General features: G+C 42.7%; 1 protein-coding gene across 1 annotated transcript in view; it reads right to left on the reverse strand.

Moving 5' to 3' along the window:
- LOC126273224 (doublesex- and mab-3-related transcription factor A2-like) overlaps positions 1-22,207 on the reverse strand; it is a 188,974-nt gene extending 166,767 nt beyond the window's left edge. The window contains exon 1 of the mRNA XM_049976767.1: positions 21,715-22,207. Within this exon, the coding sequence (XP_049832724.1) occupies positions 21,715-22,207 (493 nt within the window). The remainder of the gene's footprint in view (positions 1-21,714) is intronic.
- Positions 22,208-23,590: the final 1,383 nt, after the last annotated feature.

A 23,590-nucleotide genomic window follows, 5' to 3' on the forward strand; every position in this document is an offset into this window, starting at 1 on the left:
CGAGGATAGGAACCCTTGTCCGGAAACGTCCTCCAAGGACATTACAGAGCATCCAAGTCATAGTCGCTGGTGCCTACCATTAGGCTATCCCTTCGGCAGAAAACGTGGCTTTGTTCGCTGACGGACCATAAGCGGAACGTCTCGCAAAGCTGTTTGTTAGTGATCACGACTGATAGCCATGACCAGACAATGGAGAAGATAGTGCTAGCGGCTGCGTCGAAATCCTGTATTTCCTACGAACGCAATGCTCTGTTGTCTCGGAAGAAGACGTTTTCGGACGCAGGTTTCCATTCGCGGTTTATTTTTCTCCTGGAACCGTCCAGTGTTTTTCAGTATACAGGAAAAAATAAACTGCAGATGGAAACACGTCTGAAACCGTCATCTACCAAGGCAACAGATCATCGCATTTGTAGGAGATAACGAATGCTTGTCTATGCAGCTGGTAGCTCCATCTTCTACATTGTCTGTCGTGGCAGTCAGTCATGATCACTGAACAACAAACAGCATTTCAAGGCGTTCCGCCTATGGTTCGTCAGCGTAAAAAGTCACGTTTCCTGCCGAAGGGGTTGCCTAGCGGCAGGCGCCGACCCCTATAACTTCGATGCTGTGTAGCGTCGTTGGATGACGTTTCCAAACACTAGTTCCTGTTCTCTATTTGTTCCTCAAGACACCGTCTGCAATCCCTAGAAGTTTGTGGGACACATTTCTGGGACACCCTGCATATACATAAATGATCAAACAGACAGGGTGATCAGCAGTCTGTGACAGTTTGCTAGTGACTCTTTAGTGTAGGTGAAAGATTCGTAGTTGAGTGACTGAAGGAGCTAAAGAATGATATGGAATTTCTCTTTGGGGTGATAATTGGTGGCTTGATCTAAATTTAGAAAAATCTATGTTAATGCAGATGAGTACCGGAAAGAACCCTCTAATGTTCGAATATGACACAGTAGTGGTGTACTGCTTGAGATAGTCACAGCGATTAATTATACAGGCGTAACGTTGCATTGGGATATGAAATGGAACGATCTGATAAGGTCGATTGTAGAAAGGGCGAATGCTCGACTCCTGTTTATTGGGAGAATTCTAGGAAAGCCTACCGCATTTACAAAGAAGACTGCATATAGAACGCTAGATCGACCCATTCTTGAATATTGCTCAAGTGTTTGCGAGCTCTGCCAGGTCAGATTGAAGGAAGACGTCGAAGCAATTTAGAGGTGTGCTGCTCTACTTCTTACCTGCAGGTTCGATGAGCACACGAGTGTTCCAGAAGTCCTTCGTGAATTCAGATTGGAATCACTGGTGGAGATGGTGGGGGGGAGGGGGGGGGGAGGGAGGGGGGAAGGAGACAACGTTCTTTTCGGAAAGCACTGTTAAAAAAACTTAAATAATCTGTGTTAGCAGTCTACTTCAGCCAACGTACATTTCGCGTAAGGACCGCAAAGAGGAAAGAGAAATAGGGCTGGTACGAAGGCGTGAAGACAGTCATTGATTAGTCGCTCCGTTGACAGTGGCACAGGAAAGGGAGTGACTACCAGCGGTACAATGTTCCCTCAGCCATGTACCGCGTGGAGGCTTGCGGAGTAAGTATGTAGATGCAGATGTAGCAAGTCTCCAGGCACAACCACGGCCCGTGCAATGTGTTCCAGTATTCGGCGTCCGGCCATTAGGGCTGTAAGAACAGGAGCGCTTATCCCGCCTGGGCGCGGCGCAACCGGTTGTCACGTGATAATCGGACACGCCTCCCTTTTTCCCCGCCCCTGAATACGTAATCGCTCGCCATCCAATGAATAACTTAACTCTTTCTCTCCCGGGGGCGCAGCGCGTCGCCGCTATCAATTTTAGCCGACGATCCGGGAGGTGGAGGGGAGATCGCAAAGGATGCGCAACGGTCGGGCTTCAACGAGGCCGGAACGCTCCACTAGTCTGCGGCAATTAATCGCTCGCCGTCCTCTTCCGGCACGGGCAGGCACTGTCTTCGGCCGACAGACGGGATAGTTACAGGGGATGTGCCCTGTTTCCCGCCTCTGAAAGTGTGCACATTAACAAGCACGAACACAGGAGATGATTCTCGTATACTACCGGCTCTTTTACAGTTCTATTATCCTCTACGCTGCGTGCAGCACACGGCGCTACGTGCAATTTTCGGTGAAGTAGCATTCAGATGCCTGCCTAACATCCAGATTTTAGTCGTTCATGGTTTTTCTAAATCTACGAAAGCGAATCCGGGCCGTTACCCACCCTACCCCAATCCTAGCTTACGATTCGACTACCCAAAACTTTCTTTTCGTGTGACATGCTACCGAATTTAAAATATTGTCATACTGACTTTCCATTCTGCTGAGAAACAATTATCACTCTTAAAACTTTCGAAATATTCTGAGAACTAATTTTGGGAGTGTATTTTCCGCAGCTACACTGTTTTCATTTTACTTTTTTTTAATATTTAGCTTTTTTGGGAATACTTTTGGTGTCACATCCCCCTTTTCGAGCTCTCATTCATGCATGCAGTCAAGTTGTGTAGATATGTACATGGTGTTGGACTATTATAGCTACAAACTAAAGAGGAAAGTACAATAGAGGACAAAGGAACAAGCAAATCCATAGTACCATAAAAATGGATTCGTGTAGGTGCGTATATTCCACATCTCCTCCTAAACCACTGGACCAATTTCAATCAAAATTCGTACACATATCCCATACTGTCCGGCAACAATCGCTTTGGGGGCACGAACCACCTACCTATAGTAGTTCAAGAGATATGACGTCTGGAACCGCGCGACCACTACTGTCGCAGGTTCGAGTGCTGCCTCGGGCATGGATGTGTGTGATGTCCTTAGGTTAGTTAGGTTTAAGTAGTTCTAAGTCCTAGGGGACTAATGACCTCAGATGTTATGTCCCATAGTGCTCATAGCCATTTGAACCATATGAATAGGTTGCCTTCGTTTAGAAATACTGCACATCTATTATAAATGTTTTTTGTCTTCTAAGTTTTGATGGGTGAATTTTTCAGTTCTTTACGTTGGTCCACTGGTAATGTATTAATAGCATCTCTCATTCTGGTGTATTAATTACTGATCTGATGATGATAGAAGCTAAAACATCGCAACAAATGAAAATATACTAAAAGATCTCGATGGCTTTATTCTCAAAAATTCATTAATTTGTCTTTAATGTTTCTACACTTATATCTCGTCCTGTGCCAGACTGCACATCTAGCGCATGCTCGCCACATACATGGCCACCAGTAGACTATGCCCATCGTTTTCCAGTCATTGCCTTCCCACTCTAGTTTTTTCCTTTATCTTGCTAGCCGTTACTAGTCTATCTAGCCTTACCACCGTGGCTATTCTATGTCGCTTCTTTCCCTTCCTTCACCTATCCACTGAATCCTGTGTATTGTTTATAGCACTTAAATTACTCTTTGGGTCGACGACTTGTTACAACAGTTCTTTTTCTTTATTTTAAGCTGAGTCCACCGCAAGACGTTTATAACAGGCAAACGTCATTAGAAATATTAAATTTTCATTCAACAGTCGCGTCTGTTATTTACTGCAATGCGTTTTACTGGTGCAGTTCATCAAATTTTGTAATAAAGGAAGAGCGAATTAGTGTGTAACCTCGAACCGAGGTAAATCCAAATAATTTGCGATTAGTCATTCCACCTGCTGAGCGTATCGCAACAAAGACGGTTGTATTTCACAGGACTGACATGGAAATACATGAAAACTTTTCGTAGCAGGAATTTCCTCATATTTTGAGTGCATCAGCTTAATCAACAACGGCTTTGTGCTACACGCAATATGTCAATACTATGAGACATTCATATATGGAGATTGTGAGATGTGTTTTCTTTTATCTGCGTGTGAAAATTATATTCCTTTATATAGCTATGAGTAGTGTGCACAAGACGCATTGTTGATTAACAAAGCTGTAGTTATTTCTTAACTGCGCAACTCGTAACACTTGCACTGGACTCCAGACCAGTATAGCACTCAAAGCGTTCCTGACAATCAGAATACATCGCAGTAAAACAGAGGCTGTGGAAACGATGTTTGATTTGTGGGGCGCACAGCTGCGCGGTTATCAGCACCCGTACAAATTCCCAACCTTTGCCCAGTCCAATCTCACCACATTCATGAATGATGATGAAATGATGAGGACAACACAAACACCTAGTCATCTCGAGGTAAGTGGAAAAACCCTTACCCCGCCAGGAATCAAAACCGGGACACCGTGCTCGGAAAGCGAGAACGCGACTTCGAGACCACGAGCTGCGGACTCTGGAAATGCACTGTGCTGGAAATTTATCAGAACAAAATAATGAATCAAAGAAAAAAATATTTTATTGCATATCTGTATCTGAGGGCCCACATTAATTCGCTTCCTTGTGTTAATGACTGACATACATAAAATCAACGTCCTTGAAGAGAGAATTAACACTTCTTCCTTGGGTATTTTGAGAGTATTTATTATTAATGAATTAAAGAGAGCCTGCCTTTTTGCAAGTACACAGTTATTTCTGTTATTTAATCCCCAAACATATTTCAACCCAATTGTGGTGTCTTCAGTATGTTTTTATTTTATTGTTACTGAAACACATCCACACAAATTTTATGTAGTTTAGGAATATGTTGACATAAGATTTTTTTGTTTAAGTTACATACAGTATGTACTTCACCTTTTTTTTTTACATTATGTGTGCCCGGTGGTTGACAACAATAGTCAAGTACATCCTTCAAGATTTTTGAATGTTCGACAATTCATTTTATTAAACAGCAAACAATCACTTCGTTTCAGTGTGACAGTTTCACCACGTGCTGTGCTGTTAGACCAAGAAGAAGGTTACATACAGTACTGTCATCGTAGATTACTAACTTTTGCTTGCGTACATAAAGCCCGTAAATGAAAGAGACCGTCTATGTAAGCACATAATGGCATACTGTAAGCAATTAAACAAGACAAACGTCAAAAGTGATTCGTTATTTTTCTTATGGCCCTCTGAGGGCCACTTTAATTTCGATCAACTTCGTTACTTCTCGTTTTTATTCTTGGACAATATTCTTTCAAAAAAAAAAAAAAGTTCAAATATGTGTGAAATCTTATGGGACTTAACTGCTAAGGTCGTCAGCCCCTAAGCTTACACACTACTTAACCTAAATTATCCTAAGGACAAACACACACATCCGTGCCCGAGGGAGGACTCGAACCTCCGCCGGGGCCTCTTGAGATATCGAGCTACTATTACGTCGCTAATGACTAAGCCTTCAACGTGACGTTTAAATTACGTCTTACTCTCCCCTTCAAGCCAACAAAGATTCTGCTGAATACTCTCAACTGTCCGCTGAGACTTGTTTGTAAGCTAGAGTGTTTAGGAGCAGGTAATATCGCAAACGAAAGGAAAAGCAGAGGAAGAGTGTACCGAAAGGTAGACACTATTGCAGGGCGCTGTTATAGCAACCGTACAAAGCGAAGAGACTAGGATACGGGACAGAGACGTATAGGAAGGCGATGGACATTTTGGTTGAGCGACGTAAGAAACTTCGCTGATGATACGGTGCGGTGGGCCTATTACAGCTTCAGTCTTTTCTCCAGACATACTGATGAGTAGTAAGCGTTAAGGGCCTTCTTGTATTAGGAAGACCATCTGTCGCGTGTCAATCGAAAATTTGAGTTATTCCAGTGACTCTCTGAAGTTGACTGCTATAGGTTGCCCTTTTCAAGTGTTACAGTGTATCAGGATGTTTGCGTAAGACCGTAAATGCCATTTTCGTAGTTAATTGAAATGGTAATAACACACAATGTCTCAAACACATAAATGAAAATTCTTAATGTGCACTGAATATAAACCATCCTTTTCAGACTAATTAGACTTGAAAACTCTATGCAATTTACTAAAAGCACTCCAGGCCATTTGTATTTTACTATTCAACTCTTTTCCTGTTTTCATTCGTTCTACGAGCAGGAGCATAAAAACTGCTGCGATAACTTCATCGTCAATTTATAGTATTTATTTTTCTATAAGCTGAAAACTTCCTCTGTGACTAGTGAGAACAAGTTTGATGACATGGAATCTCCTCACCTAACGCCTGTGTTTATTTCGAATTTCTCTCTCTTCTGAAAATAAAAAGTTTAACGGACGCTGTAGCATTTACGCAAGCTGGTTACAGGTAAAGAGTCCGCGGTTAGGATAAAAATGCAGGTAGGTACTTAATCTTTTATTCTAATCCGGTCATACGCCAGTCTGGCATTTAAGATGTTACATATTAGCCTAATAATTGCAAAATAATTGCAAAATAATTGCAGTTCTATTCTTAAGAAAGACAGAACAACAGCGAGAGTACAGGCGGTTAAGAATACGCATTCGATCGGAAAAGAGTTCGCACGTGAAATTCTTTAATAGTGGCCGCAGGGATAACGTCCTATTCCTTTGTAATCCGTACAGTCCTTCATATTTACCGCACTTTATTCAGTCATCATCATTCTCACATTCACACACTGAACAACTTTTTTTTTGCACAATAAGGGTGTTTTTTTTGCAGAATAAGTTTTTTTTTTTGAGCAACATCCTCTTTGCCGGACATTCTTCACTGGTGATGAAAAGAGATTTGCCGTTTATTCAGTCCTCCACTTCCTTCTGTCAACTGACGACAATTTTGGTTGATTGCGAGTCTGAAATGGGCCTATGCGCTTACGTGCTCGCAGCATTGACGTCTAGCACTCGCGTAGCGCTCCACGGTTGTTTCCTTTGTTGAACAACTGTCTCGAGTCGCGTTGTGATGCTCGATGATCTGCAATGTAGCTTCGTCTCTTGCTGTCATACGACAAGGACGAATAAGCAGTAGATTTGTAAGGCATATTCCCGTTTCTTCAAGTGACTTTGCAGCCTTCTCTTCTGTTTGTGTCCGGCAGCAAGCACGTCTTAATAAACCGCTGCAATCGCAATCGCCCGAAAGTTCACTACTTGTCAAATGTATCGTTGGATTCCAGCACATGACAGATAGATGCTTGCTTCTTCTTGGGCAAGGGAGTAGTACCATGTACTACTAACAGTCGATGCAGTAAGTTAAAGTGAAGTTACTATTAAGTTAAAACCGCTTATGTTAGACCTATAAGGTGCGTTACGTTACTTTCGAACGTAAAAAAAAGCCTTCTTACCTCAATACCAAGAGAAATAGAGGAGCAGCAGCAAACGTCTGGTCTCCGTGTTATCACGTACTGCTACAGTGCTTAGCATATGCCAGTCTCCCGCAAGGTGCAGCCAACACAGAAAAACTAAAACTTATGCGTACTCCTGACCCAATTTCTCTTATATATTCTTCAGTACACTAATTTAGACTGAATAAATGCCTTTTTTCTGAAGGCCTCCTAAAGAAGGATCTGTGGAAACTAAGTCAAACGCTTACTTGAACAGATCCTCCTCCAGATCTCTTTGTTTTATTCCCTACTACTAAATTGCCCAACATGTGCTGTAGGGGACGTATAGATAAGTGTATGTTATGACGAAACGCCACACATTAATTTACGGACTTTTGTTCACACCACACGCAGAATCCGCTGAGTCAACCATGTCCATCATATACAAGAATGCTAAAAGATTCTGTAGCGTGTAAACTATCTCCTATTTTGGATCAAACTTGATGTGATTCACGCTTGAGATATGGCTTGAGTCTATAGGTTTGTAAAATAAGTTCTAAGCTTCCTTTTTCAGCATACGTCACTCGCAGCTCTTCTTCTTTTAAGTAACGGTATTAAGAAGATGGGGTTAATTACTGCTGCATTACGTTGAGCCTACAAAATTAAGTTGAACTACTTTGCAATATCTGACAATAGGGTTGTTCTTGACAGTTTTGATACCGTCTTTCAAAGTCAGTTGCTTCTAATAATCTATTTGCACTGCTAGCTATATTTTAAAACACGATGGTAATAAATATTATTGGGCGTTTTAGGCAGCTAGATCCATTAATTGCTTTCTAGACGAAAAGAGAAAGTCGGTAACTACTAAAAGTTGCAGCGCACAATCGATTAACGTAGGTATGTAAGTGGCATGACGACTTAAGGGAAGTTTGAAAGCGAGCCGACCAAACACAGTCATTTTGAGGGTCGCAAGAGGTACCTCGCAACAGATTAATGAAACCAGCAAACAAAGAGTGAATATTAAAATTCTTTGTTCGAGACGGCAGTGATGGGTCTGTGGACTGATGTAAAACACCCCCATACTGCTCCAATAAAGCAAATATTTACTGTGGAAAAAAAATAAGGTTAGCTATTAGCGTAGCTAGCTTATTTTGTTCGGTTCAGGTTTACGAATTTTCCGAACCAGCAGTAAAAATTCCTTCTAAAGAACACAGATATAATTTCGCACAAGTAATTATACGAACAGGAAAGAAATATGATTTTCCACGAGTAAATAGGAAGCTTAATAAATAGATGTGAAAATTTCGGGGTGTGGTATATACATGAAGAAATATAAATGACATCAGTATGGAAAATGTCAGCGGAACGTAGCCAACAGAAAGAAATAAAATAAAAACTGCCTTCTGTTACGAAATTTTCTGTTTGTGTAGTTTGTTCCCTTACACGAGAAGTATGTTTGAGCTGTATTACTAGATAAATAAAATTCGATAAATGAAACATTAACATGCACGCAGTTGTTTCATAGAGGGATACCTATCAGTTACAGAAGAACTAGATTTTTATGCAAATCCTGTCTGTTACGAAACTAAAGAGCTAAATAATGTAAAAAACGCCGAATGAAGCCATTCTGTGTTCGGTTATTGTATTTCAGTAAACAAATTTGTTTCTGTAAAAGAGATAACCGGAGGTAACAACACAATGTCGTTTCCAAACCATTGTCTGTAATGGTTTTCAGTCTATTTGTTAATGCCACGTCCTCTGCAAAGTTCTACGAAATTATGAAACACATTTGCCTAAACATCAATTACGTAAAGCTATAAAAAGTGTAACAATAGGTAACACCTTGTCGTTGGGAAAGAAGAAAAAAAATGGTTCTACGAAATTATGAAACACATTTGCCTAAACATCAATTACGTAAAGCTATAAAAAGTGTAACAATAGGTAACACCTTGTCGTTGGAAAAGAAGAAAAAAAATGGTTCAAATTGCTCTGAGCACTATGGGACTTAACATCTGTGGTCATCAGTCCCCTAGAACTACTTAAACCTAACTAACCTAAAGACATCACACATATCCATGCCCGAGGCAGGATTCGAACCTGCGACCCTAGCAGTCACGCGGTTCCGGGCTGAGCGCCTTAACCGCGAGACCATCGCGGCCGGCCGGTAAAGAAGAGATTAATAAGCAATAATATCTGAACAACTTCAGATATTATTTGTATTTCATAGGCATGTCCTCTATCGTGTCGTCACATCTGTAACTTCATGGAGTATATTATTTTTATTTATTTCACACTTTTTTCCAGATTTCGATCCACTTCAAGAGAAACGGTGTCGCACAACAGGCCACAATGATGAAATTGTCAGTTAATTTGCGATGTTTCATTCATTTGTACTCCATCCCTGTAAAGACTTTGTGAAATGTTACATTTGTCGAGAAAAACCTACAAGCATAATTCTGAGACAGAATTCAAAGTATCCTTTCTTCGTGAGTATGACACTTGGCAAGTGAGTTTTTGACGATGTGTGAGGCACCTATTTTTGATTGTATCTAAAGTTCTCGATTGAATTTTAAGTACAGTGGTCAACAAGTGATTGGTGTCGCTCTATGTATTCACATTTGCAGTAGGCTCCTGCATGACTTCCATCTTTAATTTTACTTTCTCCAAAACCCATCCCGTTAGTGTGGTTCTTCCGATGACGTTATAGTCGTGTTAGAAGGGGCAAAAGACTCGGAAGATAAGTTTCGCGAAATGCATAATGCCTTGAGAAGGTTGTGAGTCGAACGCCACCAACAACAAAACAAGGACAATGGAATGTAGTTGAATTAAATCAGGCGACGATGAAGGAATTAGATTAGAAATTATGTACCAAAAATAGCAGATGGTTTTGCTATATGGATTGCAAAAAAACTGATTATGGTGGAAGTAAACAGGACAGAAAATACAGATTTGCCCCCATCACCAGCGCGCAAGTCGCCCAATGTGGCGTCGAATAAAACAAGACTTGCATTTGGCGGCCGAACTTCCTCGAACAAGGCCTCCCGGCCAACGATACCATACTCTCAGGGAGTCTTTTCTCGATGTGTTTGTGTGAAGTTTACACTTGAACAGAAGTGTGGCATGTATGACAAGCAGCATAGGCAGGAAGAGAACAGAAGCTTTTGAACTGTGGTACTGCAGTGCTAAGACATGAATGGGCAGATCGGATTTGTAATGAAAAGGCAATGAATCAAATTGGGAAGAAAAGAAATATGTGGCGCAGCTTTACCAAAAGAAGGTATCGGTTGATAGGACGCACCTTAAGGCATCGTCACTTTATAATGAAGTCAAGTCTGCTAGGGTAAAACTTGTAGAGGGAAAGCAAGGCAAGATTAGAGTAAGGATGTGCAAGTGTTTGTACACTGCAGTGGTCACACAGAGGTGAAGAGTTTCACACAGCATAGGCTAGCGTGGAGAGCTGCACCACTCTTCGGACTGAAGACTCGAACAGTTCTATCCAAAGATCATCAGAATCTTCTTCCGATAAACTATGAAAATTTCGAGTTAAAAAAGATAGCAGTTATATGAGCAGAATATGCCTGTACCGCTAACGATCGGACGTGATGGCACAAGAGTCGAACCGCTAGATTCGCGCTGTAGAGCAGTGGGTTCAATGTTCCGTTCTGGACACCTTGAGGCAAGTTTTTTGTGAATTCCAGAAAGCCCATAAGGCGATCGCCAGGATGTTCATTTGAGCAAACATACAACCGTTTTTCCTCGCATGTCTAATCAAGCCAATGTCGAGTCTCCAACAACTTCGACCTGGGCTGCAGTTTAAATATCTATCGTACTGTTATTCTCAGGACATTGCTACATCGATTTATATATTAAGTGCCGCCGCGCCCAGCGGTAACTGTTTCATTCTCATTGCTTTTTTTAAATTTTCTTTAAATACACAGCAATGTTTCAGTCTTTGAATAGTGCTTTTATTTACAGAATGGCCTCCCCTGGTAGCTGAGTACTCAGAGCGACGGAATGTCATACCTAACTGCCCGGGTTCGATTCCCGGCTGATTCAGAGATTTTCTCCGCTCAGGGCCTGGGTATTGTGTTGTCCTTATCATTTCATCCCCATCGACACGCAAGTCGCCGAAGTGGCGTCATCTCGAAACACTTGCACCAGGCGAACTGTCTACCCGACGGCACGCTCTAGCCACACGGCATTTCCATTCACAGAAACTAGGTCGAAAATTCATTAGTACGCACAGGCTGTATTATAGATGAAATGTATTCTCAGTTGTAAATATGGACTACTGTCGGTTGTATAATGGAATGACGACAGTGAAAATATGTGCCGGACCGAGACTCAAAGCTGGATATCCCGCTGTAATGCCAGCGGTCGCCTTAATCGCTCTGGCTCTGCGCCCATGACTCACGACCAGACCCAAAATTCCATACGCCGCTTTCCCGCGTCACAACCTGTGCTCGTACATACATTATGTAAGTCCCGTACAGAGGAGGACATTTTTAACTGGAAGTCGCTGCCTAGTATCGGCGGATAGATACAGTGCCGCAGTGCCTGTGTTGTTAAGAAGTACGATGCAATCTTCTTTCAGCATGCATGGCCCAAAGAACACTGCGTCGTACTTGTGAACAACGGAGGCGACAGCGGGAAGATGACTTTGAGTTAAAATGTCTTCCCTGTACGGCAATGCACATAGCCTAATGGATATTCGATGTAGGTTGTAGGTGCCATTGTTAACGACGCATGGAAGTTTCGGTGTGCGTGCTCGGATAGCCCAATGGCAACGCGATAAGCGGGAACTCTAGGTTTGAGTCTTGGTCCGGCACACATTTTCACTGTCGTCATTCCATTATACAACCGACAGTTGTCCATATTCGCAGCTATGAATACATTTCATATATTTTATAACCTGTAGTCGCTGCAGTGTCTATGCATACATGTCCGAAGAAAAATTGCATCGTACGTCTGAACAATACAGGCACTGCATTATCGTCATGTATTCTATACGATGAGCTCTAACTCCACTGACAAAACGTCGGAGGTTGTTGAACGGTACTTTCCTTGTATTTTGGTATAAGGAGCACTGGTCTTCGGTGGCTCATTACAGAGTAACAGTGTAATCACGATTGTAGGCAGGCTGTTTAGGTTTTTATGTTGGTAACGCCACGTAGTGCTCTGTATGAAAATCGCTGACTGCGCTGTGTGCAGTCTGTGGCTGGTTGGACTCATTGTTGGAATATTTGCTATTGTAGTGTTGGGCAGTTGGATGTGAACAGCGCGTAGCGTTGGGCAGTTGGATGTGAGCAGCCAGCAGTGGTGGATGTGGGGAGAGAGATGCCAAAGTTTTGAGAGGTTACTGTGAGCGGACGATCTGGACGTGTGTCCGTCAGTAAAAGGAAATTTTTAAGATTGGATGTCATGAACTGATATGTATATATTATGACTTTTGAACACTATTAAGGTAAATACATTGTTTGTTCTCTATCAAAATCTTTCATTTGCTAACTATGCCTATCAGTAGTTAGTGCCTTCAGTAGTTAGAATCTTTTATTTAGCTGGCAGTACTGGTGCTCGCTGTATTGCAGTAGTTCGAGTGACGAAGATTTCTGTGAGGTAAGTGATTCATGAAAGGTATAGGTTATTGTTAGTCAGGGCCATTCTTTTGTAGGGATTATTGAAAGTCAGATTGCGTTGCGCTAAAAATATTGTGTGTCTGTTTAGTGTTGATCAGAATAAGTAAAGAGAGAACTGACTGATTACGTTCAGTTTTGCTCAGCTGTTTGAAAATCAAATAACGTAAGAGTTTTTCCAGCACTGTCATTCTTTACATACAAAGAGGAAGTTCCATGATTTATTCGGTTTATTGTCCCAGTTACCTTTCTATATGTGACAAAAACATTCACAGCAGTGACAAAACCTGTGATGCGCAGTAATCAAAACAAATAACAAACTAACCGTCAGGTGGTGCAAAACTACGGTGATGTGGTTGTCGTTGCTGTGGGAACAACTGAGCATAGGTGTGAATGTGCGGCTCTATCAGTGAAGTCCGTACACGGCGTGTGTATCGGACATCTCTTCATCAGTAAATGTGTCCATAGCACTTCTGTCTATCACTGTTAACGCACAACTGACACTGCCGGAAAAGTAAACCCAAGACGTAACAATACAATACTGAGCGCAGGGTGAAGAGTGAAGTGGAGCATTAATTTAATCAACATCAAGTAGGTCTACCATGGTATATAGAAATTTGTTTCCAAACAAGACATACATCGTATACTGTCGACATTTGTGCTATTGTGCAGATTCTTATAGTGCTGTATAGTTAGAGGAAGGTATGGGACCAGACGACTCTGTAACGTGCTGACGGAGACTACGGGTCCCTTAAAACTAAAACACACAGAAAATATTCGCGAGCACCTTTTGAAATTTTGTCGGTAGAGTTTTGTTTCACCCTTATCGAATGTTGCAGAAATATGTAATTTTATATCATTGTAGTCAGGTTATAGGTCGAAGAATGAATGTTGGCACTCCGTCACTTAATAACGACGCTATGCGATGCTAGCTGTTGTCGGGTCACCTGGTCGTCTGGTAAATAGTGATTCCGAATTGTAGTTTGCGACTTTGAGCGTTTAATTTGGAGTAAACTACATTTTCACTTGGCGTATCGTTCCTCCAGGAACAATGCACGAAGATAGCATCTATAGGAACAACATTATCCCAACAGAGACCGCCTGCTTAGCTGAGTGGTTGCTTGCCTACGACGCAGCGGGCCAGAGTTCTCCGCTCTTGGACTGGATGCTGTGTTGTCCTCATCGTCGTCTCGTCAACACCGATGCGCAAGTCGCCCAATGTGGTGTCGTTTGAAATAAGGCTTGCAACCCGGCGGACGAACTTCCCCGGATGGGGCCTCCCGGCCAACAATGCCACACCATCATTTCATTTCATCCGAACAGAGGATTCCCGAAGTATCTACAACCAGACTCTGCAGTCCGCCGTGCAGTGTGTGGCGGAGGGTACTTCTGGTAGCACCATCTGATTCTCCCCCTCCTTGTCCCCTTCGCGTAGGCGTAATGACTCGTCAATAAACGTCCTTACGAGTTCCAATTCCTCGATTTCCTCATTTTTTCGAGACGTATATGGCAGGAAGTCATTCGTTGCCCTACTCTTCAGGAACGAACGCTTTCGGAATTTCAATAGTAAATGTTTCGATTTCGTGGCAAAACGCGCCGCTTTTCTTTGAATCTTTTAAGTTAAGGGTCTAGTAAGGGTCGTAGCGTGATGAGGCATGCTCAACGATCAATCTTATAGGTGGTCTTCGCGGAGTAATTACTTTTTCTTCCAATGAATCTCAGCCTGGAGTCTGCTTTCCCCACAGTTAGTTTTACGTGGTCATTCCATTTGCGATCGCTCCGAAAGGCCATTCCTAGGCGTCTTACTCTTGTTGTAGTTTCCACCAAGACATTTGCTGTTGTAAATCGTCGTTCGTTATTGGATTTCCCGCTTTTTTGTCGAAACAGAATGTTCATACAGTTGATTTTGATGAACAGCTATTTCAACCGTTCAGTGGGCTGTTTTCGATAATTTCAGCAACGTTTGAAGGTCTGTGCTTGATAATAAGCATTACCTATATGATCTGAGTAAGGTGTGGAGTTTGCCCATATTCACCATGTTACTGACGCAGAGCATCCATAAACTCATTAAATTTGTCTATAGGCTCACACTAACTGTTCATTGACTGTACTGTTTCGACTCTAGTCATTTTCATTAGTCCCTAATGCTTCTCAGCCAATGGCTGCGTCAGAACGTCGGCTAGTGAGAAAAACCTCAAAGCTCCTACAAATTCTCTAGAGGGAGTAACGATAATATTCGCTGTCGTAATTTATGGACCTTTCAACCAAATTATTTTCAAATATGAGAAGTTCTTTCTGTAAGCGAAAAGTTTTACTTTGGCATTACTTGATACAGAAATCACGGATCCGTGATGCCATCTAACCTTACGTGAAATGGCCGTCAATATCCGAAAATATTGGTTCAAAATTGTGTACTTTCTGAAACATAATGTGTTAAATTAAGCGATACCCTCATATCACCCACTAGTGACGCTGTTGTCTAAAGGAAAGCGCGTACTCCGACAATCTGTAAGAACTGCGAACAGATTTGGTTCAAATTGGCTCTGAGCACTATGGGACTTAACATCTATGGTCATCAGTCCCTTAGAACTTAGAACTACTTAACTCTAACTAATCTAAGCACATCACACAACGCCCAGTCATCACGAGGCAGAGAAACTCCCTGACCCCGCCAGGAATCGAACTCGGGCGCGGGGAAGCGAGAACGCTACCGCACGACCACGAGCTGCGGACGCAAACGGATTTCCACAAACATTCTATTCAGAGTATTTAATGGAAACTGGTCTTAAATGACGCGGGCAAATGCGAGGTAAAGAGCGCAAAATGGAGGGGAAAGCCAGCAGTATCCGATTAGAGCAATAGTGTTAAGCAGCTATAAATTACGTCACATCAATTATATATATGACGACGTAACGAACTAAACTGGAAATAACCCGTAAAACCAGTCCAAATGGAAGACTGATTTGTTGGGAGAGTTCTGGGAAGAGCATAGATAGCTTGCATTCCACAAAGTAGCACAAGTCTCGTGCTACCCACCCGCGGCTCTAGTCCGAAAAAGTCATTTAAAAACTACCAGAAAACGCCGATAAGAATTCTTTATTTATTACAGGTTTCAATCATACGATCATTTTCATGTCCCATAAAATTATTTACAACAGCCTACAACACATCAAGTAAGAACGTTGCCGTGTACATTATTCTAAATATTTTTATGGTACATGAAGATAATCTAAACTGTCATTTAATAAAGATCACCTGTTGGCGGTTTTAGAATAATACCCTTTGTTTCCCAAACACTTAAGAGTTATGAGGTACCAAATGCAAAAAATATATTCTTCGGTCTTTGGGATCCTCATCATGTATGCATGGAGGCAATATTCAGGGACTTTCAGTTTGTCCTGCAAGAGTTGTTACCTTTTGGTTTAGTCCATACGAATGTGCTGCAAAGCTGCTCGGTGAGCTTTCGTGTCACCCGTTGGGAGACGCTGCTGGGAAATTTACGAGGACAGTATTTTACTAATGCTATAAGGATTTCAGCTTCCTGCTTAGTCTTTCAAGAAAGGACAACACGGTTTCCTATTAAGATATACTCCAAGCATACATACACTTTCTCTTCAACCAGTTGGAACTGAAGCGTAAGCGCTGCGCAGTGGTTTGAAAGAGTATTTATGTGCGTGCAAAGGTTGCCAACAGTCTGTGTGCTTTACAACACGTATGTATGTTTATTCATTTTATGTATATCACACCCTCCCGCCGGAAGTTCGAGTCCTCCCTCGGGCATGGGTGTGTGTGTGTGTGTGTGTGTGTGTGTGTTTTGTTCTTAGCATAATTTAATTTAAGTTAGTTTAAATAGTGTGTGAGACTAGGGACCGATGACCTCACCAGTTTGGTCCCTTAGGGTTTCACACACATTTGAACATTTGTATGTCACAGCAAGCACAATGGGATACGAGTTCCTCCAGCAACTAATGCAGACTAGTGACAAAGAATTCTCTTTTTCATTTTATTTGTGATGACGTTTTACTTTAAGTCGTCGTGTTCGCGTAGGACGCAGTTGCCAAACATACAGCGAAGAATGGTTTCGTAGAATGGTATGCGTCTTACAACAGCCGCATACACTGAATTAAAAAGACATAATTATCTGTTTGCTCCAGATGGTGCTCTACATTACAACCAGATATACACCTAATGGAAGAGTTTTTAAAATATTTGTCAATAACTTTTTAGTTTTATCATCTCGGGCTTCGATTCTAGCGCTGTCGTGAAATAACTCGGTAAGACTACCTTGACGCACAGAATAATGTCCACGCAGTTCTGGATGTCTGTGTGACTGCCAAACGCTACAGGACACGAAAACTCTGCTGCCGTGTTTTGGGCACTCCCTCTGCATATCAACTGTATTTCCGAACTATTCTTCCAAAGCATCAAATATTTATGATATCCGTGTAACGTAAATACTATGATCTTGATCTTCATTGCCCAATGCCTAAGAAACGCACCATACAAAACTACTTTTTACATTATGAAGAATATAGCTGACATAGGTTTATCGAATGAATTAATTCACATAAAACAAAGAATTTATGGAAGCTGAACACAAAGTCGCTAGAGTAGTGCAGGAGAAAAACTGTTGGCTTAAAATAACCGAGCTGCTTACGTACAGACCTATTTTTCATGTCGAGCAAGTCATGGACGTTACTCTGGATACACACAGACAGACTGACTTTAACACATACTAGGCTTTGAATTATTGTGTGGACTATTTTGCCCCAATCAAATTAAAAATAATTCCGTTCTTCGGTTCTGACCAAGGTTTTCCGGAGGTCTCCCTTGTTTGAAGAGTAAATGTTGGAAATAGAGATGTTCTTCCGAATGTTTCGTAGTGGGACTACCAGTGCTCCAGTACCAGCTCGCCTGGTAATGGCTGAGAAGTCTCTCACCGTACACGAGACATCACTCCAATAGTCCGCTTTCGCAAGAGAATGGAAAGTATAAACAAAAGACAAGAAAAAATGGCTGGAAAGAACGGCGACTCTGTAGTGGGCCGGATCTAAAACTGACCGCTCTGGTTCTCGGAGTACGGAAAGGATAGTACTGAAAACTACGATTTGTCGCACGTTAACTCTGTATATGCTCTATGAAAGATCTGCGATCGATCCAAACATGTTATTACAGTAACACAACGTAAAAAGAGAACGCCGAACATCTAAGATTGAAAGATCATTCAAGAACGCTTGTGTTGACTGGTGATGTATTTTCGAGGACAACTGTAGCACGTAGCACATGGTATTCATTGAAGCGTTTGCATTAAATGCTCGGAGCACAAATCGAACCGTGCATGTAACGAGAAAACAGTTCTTAATATCTATTTATTGGCGTCAGCTGTGTAAAGCACGATGTCATAGAGGGAAAACTAACAGTGTTATTCATATTCACACTGGAAGTAAAGGTTCAGAATCGCTACCACCTTTCCTTTCAGAATAATGAATTTAGTTGCGCAAAAATTTTGCGTAGAATTTGGTGACAACTTTATTAGTCGGCAGTTTCTCTGGCGCATGAAATATGCACAACACGTTACGGTAAAGATACATGCGGAAGACAGTGAAACATCCTAAACGAACAAATTCCCATTACTATGGGGAACGCCGCGATAGAAACGAAAAAGCGGGGTCGTGCGTTAATGCCCTCGACTGACGCAAGTAGGGAACATTATAAATTACGTTTTCTGAAGGTTCTCTAAATGATTTCAAGCGAATGCCGAGATTGTTTCTTGAATAGGTCACGACTGTTTCCTTCCACCATGCCTCCCTAACAGAGCATCAAACTCTGTACCCAGTCTCCTTCCATTGCAAACGATAGAGTTAAAAAGTTCCACGAAACGCATTAAAGGCGAGAGATAACTCAGAAAATAACTAACTTGTTAAAAATTTATTTTAAATTCAACATTATATTTATTTTAAATACAGTGTAATCAACCACTAATTTTGCAACAGAGATTTCAAATGAGTAGGAATGACTGCTTTGCACTCTCTCAGTCACGGTAATTGCCCATTGATACTACCGATTTCATACATGATGTTCAGACCGCATACGAGAGCAACAAACACGGTTTGTCATTACTGGCGTATTGTAACTTAAACTGTTTATTACGCAGCTTATATTTCAGTATAGCACATAATATTTAAACTGAAAATTGAATATAAAATTTGGAATATACCTGTAAGTAAGACGGGTTACGCATACAATCCGTCAAAGCGTCGTCCTGAATGTAACTGAATAAATTGTGAGATATACAGCAAGAGATATATTCGTATGTGCGTGATAAACAGTATCGCTCATATCCCTGCGAGCGTTTTTATGGAATGCATAAATCTTCAATGAGTCAATTAACAGCCAACAACTGAAGGCACCAAATCTTGACAAGCCTTAAGATCGACGTTTTTTTACGTACAACTAGCAGATTCATTACTACTTTTTAGGTAAAGGGTAGAAAGTACTTTGTACCTGTATTTATATTTAGTGTGTTTTCTTTTAGATACAAATTATTACGTGAATAGTTGTGTACTACGATGTCTAAGCAATGACAGGCAATGTTTGTTCCTTACACACGCTATTCGAAGATGGTATGTGTAAGCCGTGGACAGTACATCGTGGCAGTAACTGTTTGAATCAGAAGAAGTGGCGAAGTAATCTAGAGTCTAGACATCCGACACGCATTTGGTAGGCGTGGCACTGAATTCCCCCTCCGGGCTTACGGATTTACCACTTGCCTAAGACGCAAGGCGAATGCCGGGATGGTTACATTAAAGATGACGCGGCCGATTTCGTTCTCTATTCTTCTGATATCCGGATACGCGCTCCGATTGTAATGGCATTGCGATCCTCAGTAAACGTGCGAATGAATTTCAGGACGTAATTAACGTAATGAACTTTCTAATGAGAAAAGAATATAAGTTAAGACTAAGCCGAAGAGTTATGAAAGTAACGAGGAGGGGCAGACATTACACTGGTGATGAAAGTTAACACAAAATTAAGGATCACATAGTAGATTGAGTGAAGGAACACGCATGACTGACGAAGGAAAGAGGATATTAGAAGGTGCTGTAACACACAAAAAGAGCTACTCGTTAAAACAAGTCTACTGCTAACAAACACAGGCCAAAATCTGAGGAAAAAGTAATACGCGTCTGGAGCACGGCGTTCTGTGGAGGTTAATCATAGACTGTGGGAATAGTGGAAAACAAGAGAATCGAAAGGCATGAGATGTGGCGTTACAGAAAGATGAAGAGGTCCTTTCTAAATCGTAGAATCCGCGAGGGAAACAGTGACTACAAGAACGAACAGGATGACAGAACAGTTACTAGAAGAAACTGTAGAGGGAAAATATTGAAAGAGTGGATAGGTTAGAATACGTACAAGAAACAATGGAGGGCAATGGATGTAAGTGCTACAATGAAATAAAGGTTGAGATAGATGAGGAAGTCGTGGCGCAACGCTTCAGTGTAGAAAACTGATGACCCAAATAGGAATAAAAGAACAAGATCTATTTATGTAAAAGGAGGACAATTTAATGTAACAGCGTCATGAGGCGAGCATGAAATGAATGCAGGTAGCGGGGCTTTCCGACATTTCTAAGCGGACAGTCATTCTGACGAGTTGGGAACTGCTAGTGGGTGGGGGACGAAACATTTTGGAAGTAGACGCTGGTTGGTGCTACTTAACACTTTAGCTTTCCATTATGCAGAGCAGTTGCAGCTGAGTTCGGGTTTACACTTTAAGTTTGTCCACCTGGGCATATCTTAGAATATTCTACTGGCAATTCTAGTGAAACATTTCGAACGCAAGTGTGTACTTTGCTCTATGTTATTAATAGGGCCAGCAGTGACTTAAGATGATATTTGCCGCAGTTTGTGTTATCTGATGCGCTTGATAGACCTAATGATTTCGAAGCGAATACTTAGAATGACGAACAATGTTCCATGCGTTTGGGTAGCGAAGGTGTTGAGATGTCAGATTTCCAACATTTTGCTGGTGTTTGAATTGATTTAATCCTTTGAAAAGGGAATCTGCACCCACGTCCCTCGCGTATGCTCTATTTTACTGTACTGCACTGTTTCTTTATTCGATTACTAGATATTTTGAATGGGAACTGTATGTGAGGCTTTCACTCATCGATTACTTATCGATTAACAGTAAACATCGATTTAACTTAAATAGTGTGTTGCTTAACATTATGAAACCAACGCGATTCTTTATTTTATTATTAATTGATTGAACAGTCCAGGGGTGTACTGCCGGTTCACAGTGTCCAGAGGGCACAATATTTCGGGCGATCAGATATGTCACCTACGTGACGAGTGCTGCTGAAGGTAGTATATTTTCCTGCACCATTCCTGCTTTTTCAGGTCCAGTCAGAGAGCAGTCGCTGTTTACAGAGGGTATAGTTTCTTTTTGATTGGACGTCGTGTGTCAATAAATAGCGCGTAAGCTTACACATGACACTTTTAAGACTTATGAACGAAATAATAACAATGGAAAAGTGCCTGTTGATGTGCGTGAGGCTCGGTTTCATTGTAATAGCGACATGAGAAGAGAATTAAATGAGTGCAGGTAATAGTAGAGACGCCGCCTCTCCTAGCAGCAAGCGCCGACGATTGTCGAGTGTGACACTGGGGAGAGCGCTTGCGCAACAGGGCGGAGCCACATTCGTGGCTACTGGCGTGGCGCTAGCGCGACGCGCGAACGTCGGATGTTTCGAAGGATGCTTTGACGTTTGCATCCGCTACAGTGGCAACATGTGTCGCTTCTGGCGTGGTGCCAGCGCAGACGAGCATGGCTGACTTCCTGGCGTTTGGCGGGAGTCACAGTAGTGACTGGCGTGCCACTAGAGCAGGGAGTTTGACAACAGTGACAGTAGCGACTGGCGACAGCCCGCCGGCGGACTCACCGTGGTGCGGGGGCGGCGAGGCGCTGCCGGCGTCGGCGTGCAGCTGGTGCTGGTGGTGCGCGAGCGGGTGGGGGTGCGGCTGGTCGGGGAAGGCCGGCGGCAGGCTTAGCTGCGGGGGCGGCAGCGCGGGCGGCGGCTGGGAGCCGGCTCCGCCCCCGGGGGCACCGGAGGCCGTGGAGTAGAGCAGCCCCAGCTCGCGAGCCTCGCTCTCCTCCTGCGCCTGCTGCCGCCGCAGCGCCACCTGCGCCGCCATGACGCGCTGTCGCTCGGCGATGAGCGTGCACTTGGCGCACACGCAGTCGCGCCACCGGCAGTAGCGCTTGTGGCCCTTGAGCGCCGACACGACGCCGTGGTTGCGGCAGCGCGCGCACTTGGGCGTGCGCTGGTAGCGCTCCGACGCGCGCAGGAAGAAGGCGGCCGGCGGCAGCGCGCCCAGCACGGCCGCGTGGTGGTGCAACGCCGTCGACACGTCCATGCCGCCCGGCAGGCTCATCGCGTCTGAGCCGCGGCGCCCGCCTCGCCTCGCGCGCCGCGCCGCCGCCTAGGCCCCGCCCACCGCCGCCAGGGGGGGAAGCGGAGTCGCCCCTGCCGCGCCGGCTCCGCTACTGCTGTACGCTCACCGGCGGGCCACGAGCAGGCCACGCCTCCCGCTTACTCGCCACGAGCAGTGGGGCAGATGGACTTGGAGACAGTGACTGTGGCCGGACGAACGGAACCCCAGCCGCAATAAATATACAGACTCGATCTACATCCAAACAAGAACGGTGCACGGTGGAGAGTACACTTCATACCACTGTCCTCCTACTTACGAGACAAGATGTTTGCTGTAGCCACATACATACTGCACAAGTCACATTAAATAGTGTAGCGGGGTATAGTTCAGGTATAATGTTTCCGTCTCACCTGTTCCGTTAGCGACAGTGAACCTTCCTATTAACTCTAATTTCTAGTATTTTCTCGTTATGATCATTTCGCGAGACGTACGAGATGTGTGAGAAAAATTAATGCTACCTATTTTTTATCTAACGAAGATTTTTTTTTTTTTTTCAAACAACAGTAGAGGAAATGTGCCTATTATGCGATAGTTCCCTAACATGAGACACCCCAACTGTGCTCATGTTAGAGGTTGCACTCTGGTGGAGAGTTTGTTAAACACGTCTATTGCGTGCCAGACGACGAAACAGCGAGTAGGACGCCATAGTTGAGTCGGACACAGTGCGTACAGGTTGATACAAAATTTCTTTTGTTCAGAGTTTTTGCGACGTCGATGTTAAGACAATATTTCAGCTCAATGGTGACTGGATATTACTGCACTCTTTTATTGTATTACCTATAATTATTGACAATTAGGTTCATTTTCCAGCGAACGTTGTTAGCAAGTGCATGATTCTTTGCGTAAGACAGCGAAATTCCTGATATGCTATAGTATGGGGATCCAAATACGCGACAGTGTCGCATATTACGATACCTATCGCATATTGGGAGAATTCGTTCTCACGATTTGTTGTATGTAATTTACGCAATACTATCACGAGATAATAATATTTTATCATTTATTGTTGTAAAATTTTGGCAACTGCCTTTATTTTAATTCGATTACATTATCATCAACAGGGATTACTTTGACTAGTCTTATGATCAGAAAGTGGAATGTTTCCTGGAACTTTCTTTCAAGGCAGTATTTTGCTCAGAAGTTGATCAATATTACTCCAAATTCAAAGTACTCCGTCCACAGTACTTATAAAAAATAGTGTAACAAATAAAATCATAGAAGTTGAAGTCCTTTAAGGAGTATGTCAGATTGTTGTATTTATTCTTTACAGATGGCATTGACACCTAAAAGGAAAACGTGGGATATAGACGCCATGTTTCGTGC

This window comes from Schistocerca gregaria, chromosome 5, assembly GCF_023897955.1.
Source record: "Schistocerca gregaria isolate iqSchGreg1 chromosome 5, iqSchGreg1.2, whole genome shotgun sequence".
NCBI lineage: Eukaryota > Metazoa > Arthropoda > Insecta > Orthoptera > Acrididae > Schistocerca > Schistocerca gregaria.